This window comes from Heterodontus francisci, chromosome 18, assembly GCF_036365525.1.
Source record: "Heterodontus francisci isolate sHetFra1 chromosome 18, sHetFra1.hap1, whole genome shotgun sequence".
Lineage (NCBI taxonomy): Eukaryota > Metazoa > Chordata > Chondrichthyes > Heterodontiformes > Heterodontidae > Heterodontus > Heterodontus francisci.
This window is the reverse complement of record NC_090388.1, coordinates 41615655-41632694: the sequence shown is the minus strand read 5'-3', so window position 1 is coordinate 41632694 and position 17040 is coordinate 41615655. Positions and strand designations below refer to the sequence as shown.

Here is a 17040-nt window from a genome sequence, read left to right as displayed (position 1 = left end):
CACACGCTGGCACTTATGAAAGACTTGCATTTATTTAGTGGCTTTCACAACCACAGAATGTCCCAAAGTGCTTAATAGTCAATTAAAGTAGTTTTGAAGTGCAGTTACTGTTGTAATGTAAGAAACATGGCAGCCAATTTGCGCACAGCAAGCTCTCACAGATGACAATGTGATAATGACAAGATAATCTGTTCTTGTGATGTTGATTGAGATTTAAATGTCAGCTAGGACACTGGGGTAACTCCCCTGTTTTTTTCGAAATAGGGCCTCAGTTTAAATTCTCATCTGAAAGACGGCACCACTCCCTCAGTACTGTACTGGAGTGTCAGCCTAGATCTTCGTGCTCAAGTCCTGGAGTGGGACGTGAACCACAACTCTCTGACTCAAATGAGAGTGCGACCAACTGAGCCATGTCTGACACTTATGCTGGGATCTGAACATTTTTGAACCCAACATGTCCTCAAGGATCCCCTACTGTTTTGTTTCCGGGGAACAAGCAGCTACAGTAAAATCGGTATTATTTAATACATTGTAAAACATTGTATAGGTTGATGACAATCGGCAGAAATCTATGCACCACACAAAATGTGCTTACTTAACATAGCTTTTCTTTACCCTTGAACCTGACCAATGTGCCCATTTTCAGAAAATTCCACACACCGTAACAATTTAAAAGACTGGCTCATTTCAAGAATCTTTTAAGTTGAGTAGTTCTATTTTGTCAGGCTGGCATCAATGTGATGCATTGAAAGTAAGTGGCACTAATTGCTACCACTACCAATTAAGATTAAAAAGCTGCCAGGGGATACTTTGTGCAGAAACTCTTATGCTTGTCATCAGTCAACCATGCATTTATAACATCAGTAATTAAACAATCACAGATGGAAAATTATTAACACAATAGGTGTACAAGTGTTTTTGGAGTTTTAAAAATAAAAACGATCCACCTATTGAGTGGATTTTTATTGAAAGATGTGACTCCTGCAGGAAATACTGTGGGCTGAATTTTGTTCAGCTACCGATGTCTGGCTCCGTGGCTGGCGGGTGGGGGGTGGGAGGAACCGGAAGATCGAAGCAGCAGCAGCCTGTCATGGAGTCTGACGCCGGGATTGCCGGGCCCCATCTTCCCGGCGGCAGCGGTGAGGTTCCGTGGCAGCCCCTCCACCGCTTGGCGATGAGACCCGACTTTAAATATTTAAATAGGGTGTCTGCATGCATTAAAACCTAACCCTCAGCGATCTTACCGGCAGTCCTGGATCTTCGGTGCGATGGGCGGCACTTCTGCGCCTTCACTTTCCCGTCCAGGAAAAGCTGGCACCACTGAAGTGGGGAAAGGGGGAGTCCAGCACTTTTAGTGTCGTGGTGGGGGGACGGGGTCAACTCTGCAATGTTAGTGTAGTCGGTGGGGGGTGGAGATGGTGGTGGTGACAGGGCAAACATTTATTTTCAGTGTAGTGGAGAGGGGGGCAACTCTGTATTCTCTGAGCAGAGATGGCAGCCCTTTAAAAATGGTGCCAGCGCCTACACAGAGACAGCTGATGCCGTTCACAGCATCGCTGAGGCTACCCCCACCACGTGACTAGGGGAAGGGGCGGTCGCCCTGCATATTCTACTGAGACACTGGGCTCAAGATCGCAGCAGCGTAGTAGCATACATCCCGTGCGTGCCAGCCGCCATTTTTTTTGCCCGCTGCCGGGTGCAGTGTCGGGAAAACAAAATCCAGCTATATATGTCGAGCATCATCTAGTTTAAAAGTGGTGCAACAAATGTTTCAACTGGATGTACATCCCAGGTTAACTAAAAGTAGCATTATGAAGAAAGTGGAAAATGTTTTGAATATTGGCATTTTTCAAATAAAATAGGAATTTGTCCAATCTTGACCTACTCTGGGAAATGCTCTTTTTTTCACCAGATGACATTGGAACTGGGTCCATGTGACTCCCCGAGCACATCCCCCCCACTCCCCACCTTGTTCCCTGTGCCCCTACATAATCCTACCTGCACTAAAACTCTATCCCAAAATTCACCTCAATGCTTGATTTCGCTCATGCTCTCCCTAGCAATGCCATGATCCTATATAAAGGATCAGAACCAGTGCAATAGTTCAGCTCTTTTGACCAACACCATTCTTTATTCAAAACCCTTTGCAATAAGATATCAGGGTTTAGGGTCTAGCCATTTTGCCACTGAATTGTCTAATCTTCTCTTTCCACATGACAGAATAACTGCTGGGATTTCCTAAAAATCCTAGTTTTAGTGAACATAATAACAAAGCATTCTGTTTACATCTACATAGGGAACCCTACAATCTTCATTTGATTAATGAGGAAGTGGATAAGAAGGGGGTAGAACAATTTCTGACTCAAATTGAAATTGAGACACAATTAGATGAGAACTCATGTGAACTTGATGCAAATAGTTCATTAAAGGCTATGATGGCCAAAGTTATTTTAGAATATAACAAACCAGGCACATGGCCAGGAGAATTAATCTAGCCATGCATCATTCCACAAACTACCACTACATAACATATTAAAACCAGTTTTCCTGGAATTTAGTAAGATCGCAATCTTGGACCTTGAGAGAAGACCATGATTCTGGACATCAACGCCATTCATGGACTATGCTGTCAACTAAAATTATTCCTGCTCTAGATGCAGGATCTGATCCCCATTGTGACAACAGCTCCCAACTGTGGGTTAGAGGAATACTACCTTGCTCATTGCGAAAATTAACAAGAACTGGATCTGACAGAGCCAGGGGCAAGTGACCAGAATGAGTTTCACCTGAAAATGCTGGGAAAGGGAAGCCAATGGAGAATTGAAGATTATAGGACACAGATGATAGCAGTGTGGGATTTAACGCAGGTCTGAATATGAGTAGTTACAGGATAGGAAATAAGCAGCATGCTAGGGAAAGCATAGCAGAAATAAATTTTGGATTAGGTTTGCACTGTAGGTGGGAGTAGGTAGGGGCAAAGGTGGGCAATGCAGTAGAGATTGAAGTAAGCTGTCTTGGCAGTGGAATGGATGTGGAGTTTAAAGCTTAGTTTAGGGTTGAGCAGGACACTAATGTTGTACACCATCAGGTTCAGCTTGACCTAGCAGCTACAATGTGGAATAAATTAGTGCCAGCGGCACAAAGGTTTTTCCAGGAGACAAATAGAATGTCTGAAATAAAAGCAGAAAAAATATGTGAAATACTTAGCAGGTCAGGAAGCATCTGTGAAGAAAAGGTAGGGTTAACATCTCAGGTGTGTGACCCTTCATCAGAATCCTCGGCCAGAAACGTTAACCCTACCTTCCTTTCGCCACAGGTGCTACATGATCTGCTTTCAGCAGTTTCTGAATTTATTTCAGATTTCCAGCATTTGTAGGATTTTGTTTCATAACAAATAGAATGCCTTCTATTTTGCAGATGTTGAGATGGTGAAAATGTTGGCTCATTTAGGACAATGTGAGACGGAAAGTATAGTGCTGCTTGTGGAAATCAAAAGTTTATCATTAGCATGGACATTGAAGGAAGCCCTGTGTTTCTAGATGATATTGCTGAGAGGCAGCATGTAGATAATGAAGGGGAAGGGGCTAGCTTGGAGCCCTGGGGACATTAGAAATAACTGTGAGCACGGGAGGAGAATCAATTAGATGAGCTGTGACAGCTACATTAGGACAGAGAAGGGGTAGTGAAATTACACCAGAGGCATTTGGATGATGATGTACATTACATGTGATGAATGAATGCCTTACACTGTCTTTTAGACCAGAGCGCGTCACAGTCTTGAACACACTGTCAAACAACTTATTTTATAAAATATACTTAGACTAGCATTGATTACATTTTCTGAGCTTTCCCTTTGGAATGTTACCAGAATTTGTACATTCTGTTACTGCCACAATTATGATTGCAGAGTTTCTTGTCACTATGTGGCCTTACACCACTGGATGAGGAGGGAGCAATATTATAACATACAAGGCTAGACTAATGTGTAATGAGGTCAGCTGGCAGGAAGAAGTGTACAGTGAAATGATACATAATCTTTTACAGCAACTGTTAACTCAGGTCATTTAAGCTCAGATTTATTTGAAATTGGTTTTCTGGTATTAGAACCTTAATTAGGTCTATAAATGCAAATTTAAATGACCGCAGTATTTTGTTGACCTCTGCTTCTGTAGCACTGGCTCAATGTACATTGCAGTTGCCATGGTCAGTTTTGCTTCATGCTTTATCTTATTTGCTGCCATCACAAATTATTCTCTCAAGAAGCAAGGACAGAAGCTTAAGCAATGGAATGCAAGGCAGTTCCCTGTTCCCCACACTCCTTCACCCTCCTCTGATCTGATTTTCCCTTCTGACCCCATTTTTGTCCAGGTGCATATTTGCTGGCTTTTTACTACTCCATCTGATCTTCCACCACATTTGTCTTCATGCTTCTTTGACCAACCTCTGTGATTCTAATCTTTTCTACTGCTCCTAACCCCTGTTTCTCTTCAATCCCTCTCTTTATCCTCTTCTCTAGTGATAACTGCCACCATATATTGACTGTTTCAGTTTCTCTTTTCCTCTTTATTCATCTAATCTGCTTGTCTCTGAACTTTCAGCTCTACTGGTTCCAACCCTGACACAATCAAACCTGTCAACAAAGGTGACATTGTTGTTGTGCAGCACAAATATCTCTACTTTACTCAAGCTAAACATCAACTGCGAGTCATATTCTAATTTTCCTATGACGTTCTATTTGACATCAAACCATTTCTGATCTATCTTTTCTGGAGATCTTCAACTGCCTTCTATCTCACTGTTCTATTACCCAATAATGCTTGTTTCTGTTTTCTTCCCAAGCAAGATTGCCCAACCCTTTCAGATCACTCTTGCCATACCAAATATATCTCCATTCTTTCTCCTCTTGCCCAGCACTTATCCACCTGCATCCATGGCTGGAATTCTTCCCTCGGCAGACAGGAGCCTGGGGATCCGATTCGCATTTTGCGGTTCCCCAGCCTTTCATTGGTCTGAGGCGGGACTTCCACCCGCTTGAGGCAGAAAATCCCACCTAATGGAGCTGCCGGCCAATCAGCAGGCTGGCAGCTCTTAGTCCCAGCAACGCCACCGGGAGCTGTGGTCACTGCTGGGACTGCAAACCAGCCACTGCAAAGAAGATGCCAGGGAGCCCGGAACGAAGGTAAGCTTTTAGTGTCTCGCCGGGGGTGATCGGTAGGGCCCCAGCGAGGCAAGGGCGGTCGGGGGGCTGGTTGGGGCAGTTGGGGCGGCCCTCCATCGGGCACAGGGTGTCTGATGATGAGGGGCCCCCCCCCAAGGCTGTCAGAGAGCCACCTGCTTTAGTCAGGTGGCTTCTCTTTGCCTGGGCCGCCTAACCAGCCATGGGTAAAATCCCCATGGTGGCGGGCAGGGGCCCATAAGTGGCTTTTAAGTGGCCACATAATTGGCCTGGGGTGGGTGGGCCATTTTTCTCCGCTGCCGCCCTGCGTTATTGGCAGCGGAGGTGGAAGCGGGCCAGGATAACATATTTAAATATGATGATAACTATGTAAACAGAAGAACAAAAAAATTACAATTCAGACTTCAAAATGAATGGCTGCAATGCCTTTTTTAGATCTTTCTAGAAAACTGAACTACCTCAAAGTAATGTGGCTGTATATTTAGATATTTTTAAGTCTTCAACATTCCAAGCATGCACAATAACAGTCTTTCTTTATGTGAAAACAGAGCAGGAAAAAAAGGTCTTTTGAATTTAAAATTTGAATACTTTTGTCCGCCCAACCTGCTCAATTTTCCCTGCTGGGAATTTTGTGAAGATGTACTTTTGGTGAAATAAATTCCCCTTACAAGCCTGCTTAACAATATAAGCATACTAAAATAAATTCAGCAACCATTACCAATTGTTTGGGCTAAACTTTATAAATGAAATGTTTTTTTTTTGCTATTTATGCCTTGATTCTGGGTATTGCAGCTCAAAACTGCTAAAAATGTAATCATAAAGGATTAAAGACATAACATATTACTTACGTAAAAACTGAAAAAAATCATTTTCATGACTGTGCTTTAGCTAAATAATTAAAGACGTGTTTCTAGAAGTGTACCTTGTTAGTGCATGTTATGGCTAAACCACTGAAAATTCTAGCATCTATGCAGCATATGTACACCAAGTACACTGGTACTATATTTACAAGCAACATACTGAAATATTTCTGAAATCCCCCTTTAATTACCAATATCTAAATTAAACACAAAGAATTTTGCTCATTACTAAAAAAGATTATGGAATAAATATAACTTCTATGGCCGGTACTCATTTTTAACACCTTGGATTAGTACAGCAAGGCTTTGCTCACAGTGCACTCTTTTAATACTGTATTCAGCTTTACAACAATGTTTTTTAGCATTGCTTGCTGAACAATGTTTGTCTTCTGTATTGAATGATAGGTACAATGTTTTCTTTCATTAAAGTATGCGAAAAAGGTACCAAAACTGGAATGATTATTCACAATTTACTAAAGAAAATGTAAGATTTCATGATCATTTTAAGAAAGGAAAATAAAATCATGAGTCAAATATGGAGTAGAAATTTCCAGTTGTCATCCCAAACTTGCTTTTAGGTTTGAAACAATTGACCTCACTATCTGCCTTTAATACATCTCCTCCATTGTCCAGATAACTGGGCCTATCCTCACTTCGTTCCACTCTTGCCTATCCAATTGTAGCTGGAGAATCTCCAGCAGTGGTACTCTTCCTGACCCACACCATTGCCTCTGGAATAGCCCAAAGATATATTTTGCACCACTACACCCCACCTCCATTCCTTATTTCCTTATCTGCAAGCTGAGCATCTGCAGACCTGGTGTACGATTCCACCAGTTCGCTGCTGATAGCCAGCTCTACTTCTTCATCACTTCTCTTGACCCCTCCACTGTCTCTGTGCTGTTGCATTGTTCTGGAAAAGCTGGAATTTCCTCCCTGTTCAATATTGGGAAGACCATAGCCATCATCTTCGGCCCCCCTCCCCATCAAATTCCATTTTCTCATCACTGATTCCATCCCCACATCTGTTACTATCTCAGGTTAAAGCAGAACATTTCCAATCTCACTGTCACTCTTCATGCTCTGAATCTCTGACCCCATATCATCTCCATCACAAAGACTACCTACTTCCACCTCTCCAATATCACCAGTCTCCATCCCTATTTTTTATTTATTTTAGAGATACAGCACTGAAACAGGCTCTTCGGCCCACCGAGTCTGTGCCGACCAACAACCACCCATTTATACTAATCCTACATTAATCCCATATTCCCTACCACATCCCCACCATTCTCCTACCACCTACCTTAACTAGGGACAATTTACAATGGCCAATTTACTTATATACCTGCAACTCTTTGGCTGTGGGAGGAAACTGGAGCACCCGGCGGAAACCCACGTGGTCACAGGGAGAACTTGCAAACTCTGCACAGGCAGTACCCTGAACCAAACCCGGATCACTGGAGCTGTGAGGCTGCGGTGCTAACCACTGTGCCGCCCTATCTCAGCTCAATTGTTGATGTAACCCTCATCCATGCTTTTGTCATTTCCAGACCTGACTATTTCAATCCTCCCCTGGCTGACCGCCTAACCAACACCCTGCATAAACATCATCTCAACTATCTCAATTCTATTGCCATACCCAAACATCACCAAGTCACATGCCCCATCACTGCCCACTATACTCACTGACTTACACTGGCTCCCAGTCCTCAAAGGTTCTAAATTATAAATTTTCATCTTGATGTTATACTCCCTTCTTGGTCTCACCCTTCCCTATTGCTGTAACCTCCTCCAGTCTTACAATTCTCTAAGAACTGTGTTCCTCCAACTCTGGCTTATTGTGCATCCACCCCATCCCAGCCCCCTTGGGACTTTGCCCCACCAATAGGAGCCCAATCACCAGGCCCGAAGCTCTGGAATTCACTCCCTAAACCTCTGCACTTCTCCACCTCTTTCTAGTCCTTTAAGAGCCTCCTTAAAACTGACCATTTTGACTATACTTTTAGTTGCCACTTTTGTGAAGTGTTTTGGGATGTTTTGCTCTAAAAATTGCCTTTTGCTGAGGTACAAAAGCTAATGAATTGGAATCAACAGCAAGAAAAATCATTTGAACTATAAACTCTGTGTACCAGTTCTCAATGCAGGTCAGAAAATGGAACAGTACTTACTGGTCAGTTTTTTTTTACATTTATTCCGGACCCAAAATGTGTGCTCTTTTAATTAACTATTCACAAATATCTCAAGTATATTAAAAGAAAAGTTGAAAAAATGAACCATTTAAAAAATATTCCTTTTATTATCACAGTAATTCTCTCATGAATTCAGCTGGAGCTTTTAAGATTCATGGAAAATTCAGTTTATGTAATCTAGCCCCCGTTACTAGATCTAACAATTAGTATCCCTTTGCCAGTCATAGATATACCAGAGAGTGACCTTGCTTTCTCACAGAAGATAAAATAAATTTGAAGGTAGCAAAGTCAAAGACGAAGCCCAGCTTTCAAACTCATCTTCCCTGGAGAAATTATTTGCTGTACATGTCGTATCAATCAGTATCTAAATAATAACCCAGGCATGCATGCAGTGGATTTTTAAAGCCAATACTGTACTGTACAATAGCAGATACAAAAATCAAGCATCAGCTAGCATTTGGTAATAATCAAACCCCCTTTACAAATGCTATAATAATCAACGTTTTTTTTCTTTAAGCATTATTGAATTATGGGATGGTCAGATATAAAAATTAAACATTTTTATTTCTATTTTCAATCCACAGAAATAATTAGGAAAATACTACAATGAGTGCAGTTTGGGTCGACAGTAATGCTGGCTTTCAACTATATCCCCCACCAATGCATCTCAAGGGAGTGACTGAGTGCTGCAGAATAAAATGTTTTATTTAATTGCACAGGAAAGTTTTTAAAGTATATTTGTCACTAATATAAAGGCCTAAGTAGATGAAGTGCCAAATGCAACAACTAGAGGAAAGTAACACACATACATTGTAGCTTATTGCTATAGTATTGTTTTGCTGCTGTTCTGAATTCAGTGAATTTAATTTTATTCATTGATCATAATCACAGACAACACTATTCAACTACAGCCAAATTAGTAAAAAAAAATCATGTTTGTTCAGTAGGCTTTAAATTTAAAAGACATTGGCAATCAACACACTCCATTATTATAGAGTAAATCGGACAGCAACTTCCAGCATTCGCATATGCGCAACTAAATATGAAAGTCAAGAGGCTGGGCATTGGAGATGTGTTGAAGGAAGTGTGGTCCACAGTTCCCAACACATGAAAGGTGTGAAAATGCAGTATTTCCCCACTAGACACACACTAAACATGTCTGAAAAAATAGAGCTTGTCCATTCAAGTGTAAGTGAATTTTTAACAGTGTGGAAAGTCATAATTAGTTGTTGTTATTAATTACTACCAAACAGCCTCTTGGGCACTGAAAATTTACTTTTAAAAGTACAAAGTCTCAGTTCTTCAGATTTTAACTATTGATGGAGATTTTAAGAATTTATATTTTTCCTTTTTTTTCTGTCTCGTTCACCTTTCTCTCTCTTTAAATCCCTCTCTTTATTTTGCTCTCTATATACATGATTTTACATTGGATTATGTGTTCTAACTTACACGTCCTGTAAGAAATCTTCAACCTGATTGGTTGAAGAGACAGGCTGTTGCCTGCCCTGTTTGCACAAGTCCCAGATCCCCTGCAGAGGGCACCATGCTGAAATGGCTGTCTAATTACTGCAAGTTGCTGCACAAAAGCCTGTGAAAAGTCTGTGGGCACCAGTAAGCGTAACAAATGGCGAGCAGCATTCTTTTGCCACTGAACTCAAAATCCAGACCAGTGTTAATTCTGCAAGTAAATGATATTTTCACTGAGAAATTATTTAATAGAGGAACAAATCACTACATTACAGATTCTACCACTACCAGATTATATATTTTTTTAGGTTACCATGTATTCTGAAGTACAAGCAGTACTTTAATTTGAAACAGAAATGTAATAAGCTTGAAATCTTTCAAACCATTCAGTGGAGGTTTGCTATTCCATTATTTCTCATTAAAAAGGTAATACTCGAAAAGATTAAAATATATAATGCAAATTTTCTTGTTAAAGCAATGGATAACTACTGGCAAGTAATGATTTAAAATGCTATGGTAATAAAACGAAGCTTTTAATGTTGAACAATATGCAGCTATTCTCCTTTAGGAAACTATCATGCAACCTCATAACTCTAATCACCTGCATGGACCGAACTGAAGTACACATTCTACACTGAACAGTTATCAAACTAAGATAGTGAGCTATGTTATTCTAAATGAAGCAGAAACAGATTGTAATATGTTGTTTTATGTTGTGGTGCTGCAAGTCTAATGGGACCTTTTGGTTGAAAACACTAATGTTATGCAGTTCATTTTTTTTAGTAAATAGCATGGTAGACTGTACTCATCAAGCATTAAATTGAGTTATGAGAAGCAAATGTGTGTTTGTATTGGAAAATAAGGTCAGCCAAAAGACAAAATGTCACAACATATATTATCCAAATTGTGAAGTGTCAGGATTATTATTTTGAACCAAATTAATCTTGTAATCCCATTGTTTGAAGAAGGTAGACAAACGAAAGGGCAGCTTTTTGAAGAGACAGTAATAACAGTCGTTGAGAACTGTCAAGGGGCCTGAGAAAAGGGAACCAGTAAACATGTCAGAAAACCGGGGGTGGCGGAGAGGGAGGGGGGGACAACTGAAGGGCAGGAGGATGTGTTAGGGGTCAACAAAACAGGAGGCAACTGACAATAGAGGTAGCCGCACAGAGTCTCAATCTTACAGATGAAGAAATCCATGAGTTCTTTTACATTTAGTGTTGGAGGTGAGGAAGGAGGGGACAGGAAAGGGGTTTGAGAAGGGACAAATATTATGGGATTTTCATACTCTTAAAATTCACTTTCATTGCAATCATCAGTCACCCTTTGGGTGCGATACTGTAAATCCCAAACAGAAATTATGATCTTTATTCAATTCGCCTAATATTTTGGCCTCCATCAAGTTCTAGATGCTTATGAGGAAAAATATAAATGTAACACAGAGATATTTTTCCCCACTGGTAAACTCGTACCTAAGATCGGGAAGAGATAATGGAGATACCAAACATAATTTCCTAAATATTCTTTGGTAACTGAAATAGATCTAAGGACTGCAGTGTGGCAAATGTGGTATCCACGTTCAAAATGGGAAAAACATAAGCCAGATAATTATAGGACAATTAATGTCACTTATGTTACGGATTTGACTCCAAAAATCCACAATATAGGATAAAATTAGTGAACACTTCAGAGAGGCATGGGTTTATCAGTAATAGCATATATTTTTAAAGGACAGGTTATGCTTCACTAATAGACTTTTGAGGAAATCACAGAATGATTCTATGATAAATGCAGTGCACAGATAAATTTTCACCTCAAATGTATTTCTCTCTAGAGTTCACGCCTTAATAATTTATTTATGTAATTATTGGCAAGTGTCTGCTTTAGGAAATATGCATCTCTATAAAACTATTTATTTATTTACAATTTCGACAATAACTTTTCAAGTTTTACAGAGATCCATTAAGTACCTAAATCGAAATGCAACACAACATATCATTCTATGCCTTTTAAAAAGACACCCAGTTTTGAATTATATCTACAAAGTAAGTTAAATAGTCTGCAGAATCTATTTGAATTATTATTTCATGATCTTGATTGCTGCAAGTACAACATTCATTTAACAGGCCAGACAAAGGAGAGGAGAAAGAGAAAAAGGATAAACTTACAGGTCCAAAAGCATTGCTGTCAAAGCTGTGGCCATGGTGATCTCCTTCAATCCATAAGTGTCCATTGGGAATCTTTATGTATCTATTCCTGTATCCCATAGTTCTGTTAAATATAATGAACAAATTGTTATTCTTCTAAAACAGTATATTTTAAATATTGCAGTGTTTCATTTCTGTAATAAACATTATTGCAGGTTGTTCATGACTTACATCGGTAATATATATTACTGTTTCATAAGAACAAAAATTGCTTTAATCAATCTATTGACTCAGATATTAAAATCTGTTGGAAAACTAAATTTGTCACATTTAACCTTTTTTATGATATAATAAAACTGTACATCTAGGGCTGAATTTTGTGAGCCGGTTGCAGCTCCTGGTGGCGGACCCAGAAGCGGGTGCTGTTGTTGCATGTCACGTGTGCGGCGGGCCGACCGCGATCACTTGGCTGCTGGCCATTTCACATAATGGAGTTGCGGGGTCCATCTAATTGCACAACGTGGGCAGGCTCCGAGGCACTGATTGCAGCATTAGATGATTCCAACGCTGGTGCTGACACCGTTTTTAAAGTGCTGCAACCCTGCTTGTATTGCTGCCTTTCTGTAAGGCAGTAAAACTGGAGTGCTGCTGGACCCCTTTGATTGTAGTTTGAGCTGCTGGACCACCCCCCCCACCCCGCAACAATACTACTGCCGCTGCTGTTTCCTGGGACTACCGGACTACACCCCACTCTCAATGGTCCTGCTCTCCGGTGCAAGGGAATCAATATCCAATGGTGCCTCCTCATTAGCCTCCTCTACATCCTCTGTGTCGGATGAGGACTAGCGATCATTTATGTCGCCTTCATGCAAGGCCTCTGCCCTCTGCAGCACTAGATTGTGCAGAGCACAGCAGACAACCACAATATGCGAAACCCTCACTGGGACACACTGCTGGGCTGCACCAGATTGATCAAGGCAACGGAATCTCATCTTTAGCCCAATGGCCTGCTCAATGGTTACAGGTGGAGCTGTGGCAAGTGTTGTGCCTCTCCTCTGCTGCAGTGTGAGGGTTCCTCACAGGCGTGAGTAGGCATGTCTTCAATGGATAGCCCTGTCCCTGAGAATCCAACCCTGAAGGCGGACGGGGAGGCCGGAAAAGCTGTGGCACCTGGGACTGTCAAAGTATGCAGGCACCGTGGTTGCTTCCCAGGAAGCAGGTACACACCTGCAGGAAATGCTTTCGATGTTGAAAGTTAATTGAATGGAAGCCCTTCCTGTTGCCACTAACTGCTCTGTGGGAGCCTTGATGGCTGTAAGCGTGCAATCTATCACACGTTGCACCTGGGGAAATCCAGCGATGGCCCCGATCCCAATGGCCCGCTCTGCCTGACAGCCATGGTTGGTCTGAAAGTGTACATAGTTACCAGCCCTCTTGAACAGGGCATTGGTCACCTTCTTGATGCAGCAGTGGGCTGTTGCCTGGGAGACAGCACACATGTCCCCAGTGGATCCCCGGATAGAGCCAGACGTGGAGAGGTTGAGTGCCACGGTGATCTTCAGGGCCACAGGCACTGGGTGTCCACTGAAGCGCATGGGTCACAGCTCGTCCTGCAGCATGGCTCATAAGTCGGTGACGGCCTCCCTGGAGAGCCGCAATCTTCGCTGACAATGCCGCTCAGATATTTGGAGGTAACTCAGTTGAGTCCAGTATACACACTGGTGCGAGTAGACCCTTCCTGACATGGCTGGCTGCTGCCGCTTCACGGATGGGCGCAGCTACATTCTGGCCCTCCTTCCCTCTGAGCCCCTGTTGCACTGCATGAGAGTCCACAAAGATGGGGTGTATGAGACCCATTCCAGCTGATCAGTAGACCTCCAGAGCACCTTTCACTTTGCTACTCCCCTGCGCTAATGCCTCTCAATGCACACCCTTGCAGATAGCCCAGCACCCGAGATATAGCCTACCTGACCGTTGCACCCTAGATATAGCCCAACTGGGCAGAGAGCCCAATACTATGCCCAGCGGACCCTTGCACCTGAGATATAGCCCACCGGACACGTGCACCCAAGATACAGCCCAACTGGGCTGAAAACCCAGCACTGCAGGCTGGCAATGGCCTCCGCTCTCCCCTTCTTTCCTTACCCAATGCTTCTCATAGCTGCCTTCCTGCGGCATCACTGAGGCCTCGCCTCTGTGCTACCACCTTTAAACGGCTGAGGATCAGAAAGCACGTGAACCACATGTGTCGTTGACAAAATTTAACCCCCACCTTAAAATCACGATTAATGCCATGCAAATCTATTGAAACAAGCTGTTCAGCAATTTAAATGCTGTGTCTGGGCGGCATTGCCACCTCCAATCTTTACCGCCACTGACAAAATCCAGAACCAACGTTGGGTTCACAACATTGGGTTTCCGGGCAAGTGCGTCTGTCCTAATTTTTCAGCTCACCACACCACTCCTGCTCTTCTAGCCGCACAAAATTCAACCCTTATTGTACATTTCCTGTTATATATCTCCATTATATTTCAAATTTGTGTCACACTTAAAAGTATAAAAAGATTAAGGCATATTCTTAGAATTTATGACCCACAGCAGTTGAAATTAACTGAACACAGACGTCAGAATATGTTAACCCTGACGAAGCTTCTCAATTGCAATGTAAAACAAGGAAAACAGGGATTCTGATCTTGCACTTTAAAGAACAATAAACTCTGACCTCAGCGAGTGTTTGCTTAACAATAATTGGGTTTTGTGACTTTAATGAGAAGCAGATCCACTTTAGCAGCATAATAATACTGTGCTTGACCAACTATATAACATTCCTAACCACATAAATCAATGCACCCTCTGATCTACCACAGGAGAATCCCTTGTTTGTTATAATTTTTCTAAAATCCCTTTGGAATTCATTTTGTACTCATTTCATTCTCAGAGTGGAATACAGATTTGACAACTTATTAAGTGAATTAGTATCAAAGTGAATTCTTTTTACCTATTCACTTCTGGGCACTGAAGATAACCTACTATCCATTTAAATTTATATCTTTGCTTATAGTGATTCAACACTTGCTTGTTTTTCAGATAGGGGTTAACCAGCTTGAAGGTATTTCATTGGCAAACAAAATGTTACATTATTATTGCTTCTGATGATATCAATAATCCACTCCAGATGGTGGGAAAATTAATGGTGTCAAGCATATGTCCCTTAAAAATCATGTAGATGTTCAAATAACAAGACAAATGCACAATTATAGGGGCCTGGTGTTTCTGTCCATTGAGGGGATCAAATGGTTCACCAGATGTATCATAAAGGACTAACTTCTCAAGGAAGCTGAGGAGTCATGCCTTGTCAAACGATTCAGATATAATGAGAATTATTATTATAATCATTTTGTGTCTAGATTAGGAGATGGAGGCCATAGTGAACCAATTTGCTTTGAAGCTGAAATGACACCGAATCAGGTCATTCTCACTGAAATTCATTGTGGTTTCTGTGAATCTGACACTAAGGACAGAAGTCTGCAGCACGATTGGCTCTTTTGGATATGAATAGTGTTAACTGCTTTCTATTTAGGTGGGACGAGATGACGTGGGAAAGCAGCGAAATTCCTCAGATAGGACTTTGAGAACCAGCTGATTCAACCAACAGGACTATAACTTCTCCAGCATCAAACTTCAGCTAATGAAGTTTATAGACGTTGATGGAATCAAGGGTGACTGGCCTTGGATTCCAAATAACTTAGGGACATGGAGAATGTCACTCAAGCATTCTCGCCAAAGGGGACAGTAGAGCTGAAAACACATTTAATCATGTTCAACTAGTCTGTGGAGCTGATCTCCTCCTTGCACCTCCAGTAAGCTGATAATAAGATATTTTCAAAACATTTTGGTTTCCTGGTTAATAATGTGGCAGTTAAAATTTAATTATGAGGTAATGCCAAGCTTTAGCTCTGTGGAAGGAGATGTGGCACACTGCAGCATTAGGTATAACTTATTTGGTCTGAGTGCAAATGAGGTCTGGACCTTTTGATTGGTGGGTAACTGGGAATGCATACTTTCCCCTTGTTTAAACCAAAATAACTGTTTCTCAAGAACCTACCAGAATGCACTTGATTAATGACCATGCAAAAATACTTTTCAGGTCTACCATACATCTGAATGCTATCCTTTATTACGAGAGGAATTGAAAATAAAAGTAAGGATGTTATGCTTCAGTTATACAGGACATTGGTGAGATCAGATCTCGAGTACTGTGCGCAGTTTTGGTCTCCTTATTTAAGGAAGGATGTAAATGTGTTGGAGGCGGTTCAGAGAAGGTTTACATGTAAGGATACGTGGAATAAGCCAGTTGTCTTATGAGGAAAGGGTGGACAGACTGGGCTTGATTTCACTGGAGTTTAGAAGAGTGAGGGGAGACTTAATTGAAGTTTATAAGATCCTGAACAGTCTTGACAAGGTGGATATGGAGAGGATGTTTCTTCTTGTGGGTGAATCCAGAACTAGGAGGCACTCTTTTAAAATTAGGGGTCGCCCTTTTAGGACAGAGATGAGGAGAAATTCTTTTCTCTCAGAAGGTTGTGCGACTTTGGAACTCTCTGCCTCAGCATGTGGTGGAGGCGGGGTCATTGAATATTTTTAAGGCGGAGGTAGATAGATTCTTGTTAGACAAGGGAATCAGGGGTTATGAGGGTAGATGGGAGTGTGGAATTCAAGACACAAACAGATCAGCCATGATCTTTTTAAATGGCAGAGCAGGCTTGGGGGGCCGAATGGCCTACCTCTGCTGCTAATTCGTATGTTCATATATTCATTCACCAAAAAGATGCAGCTACTTAAATAACTCAAGATCAGTGTAGTTGCTTATTAGACATAAGTAAAAAAAATCACTATAAGCTGGTAACTTCAACTTAGCACAATTGGAATTGAAGTGTGGATGTCCCCCAGTTTTCAATGCACTCTTGCAAAATGCAGCTTTAGCTGACACTCAGCAAAATCCTGGTACACTTAAAACTTATGCTGGGGTTTCTAAGTCACAGTAATAATCACACAAAAATTTCTGTATATCAGTAATTTTCCCAAATATATTGTATTAAATTTGTATATAAAAATGTCATTAGCAGAATTAGTAAAACACAAGGAGGAGTAGACCTATTGCCATTATGAAGCTCAAGTTTAAAATTGGCATCTTTGAT

General features: G+C 41.4%; 1 protein-coding gene across 3 annotated transcripts in view; it reads right to left on the bottom strand.

Moving 5' to 3' along the window:
• The window catches only part of immp2l (inner mitochondrial membrane peptidase subunit 2), a 737403-nt gene that overhangs the window by 155054 nt on the left and 565309 nt on the right, over window positions 1–17040 (bottom strand). For all 3 annotated transcript variants that reach the window (XM_068050588.1, XM_068050589.1, XM_068050587.1), the window contains one exon: window positions 11864–11966. In XM_068050588.1, coding sequence (XP_067906689.1) covers window positions 11864–11966 — 103 coding nt within the window. The remainder of the gene's footprint in view (window positions 1–11863; window positions 11967–17040) is intronic.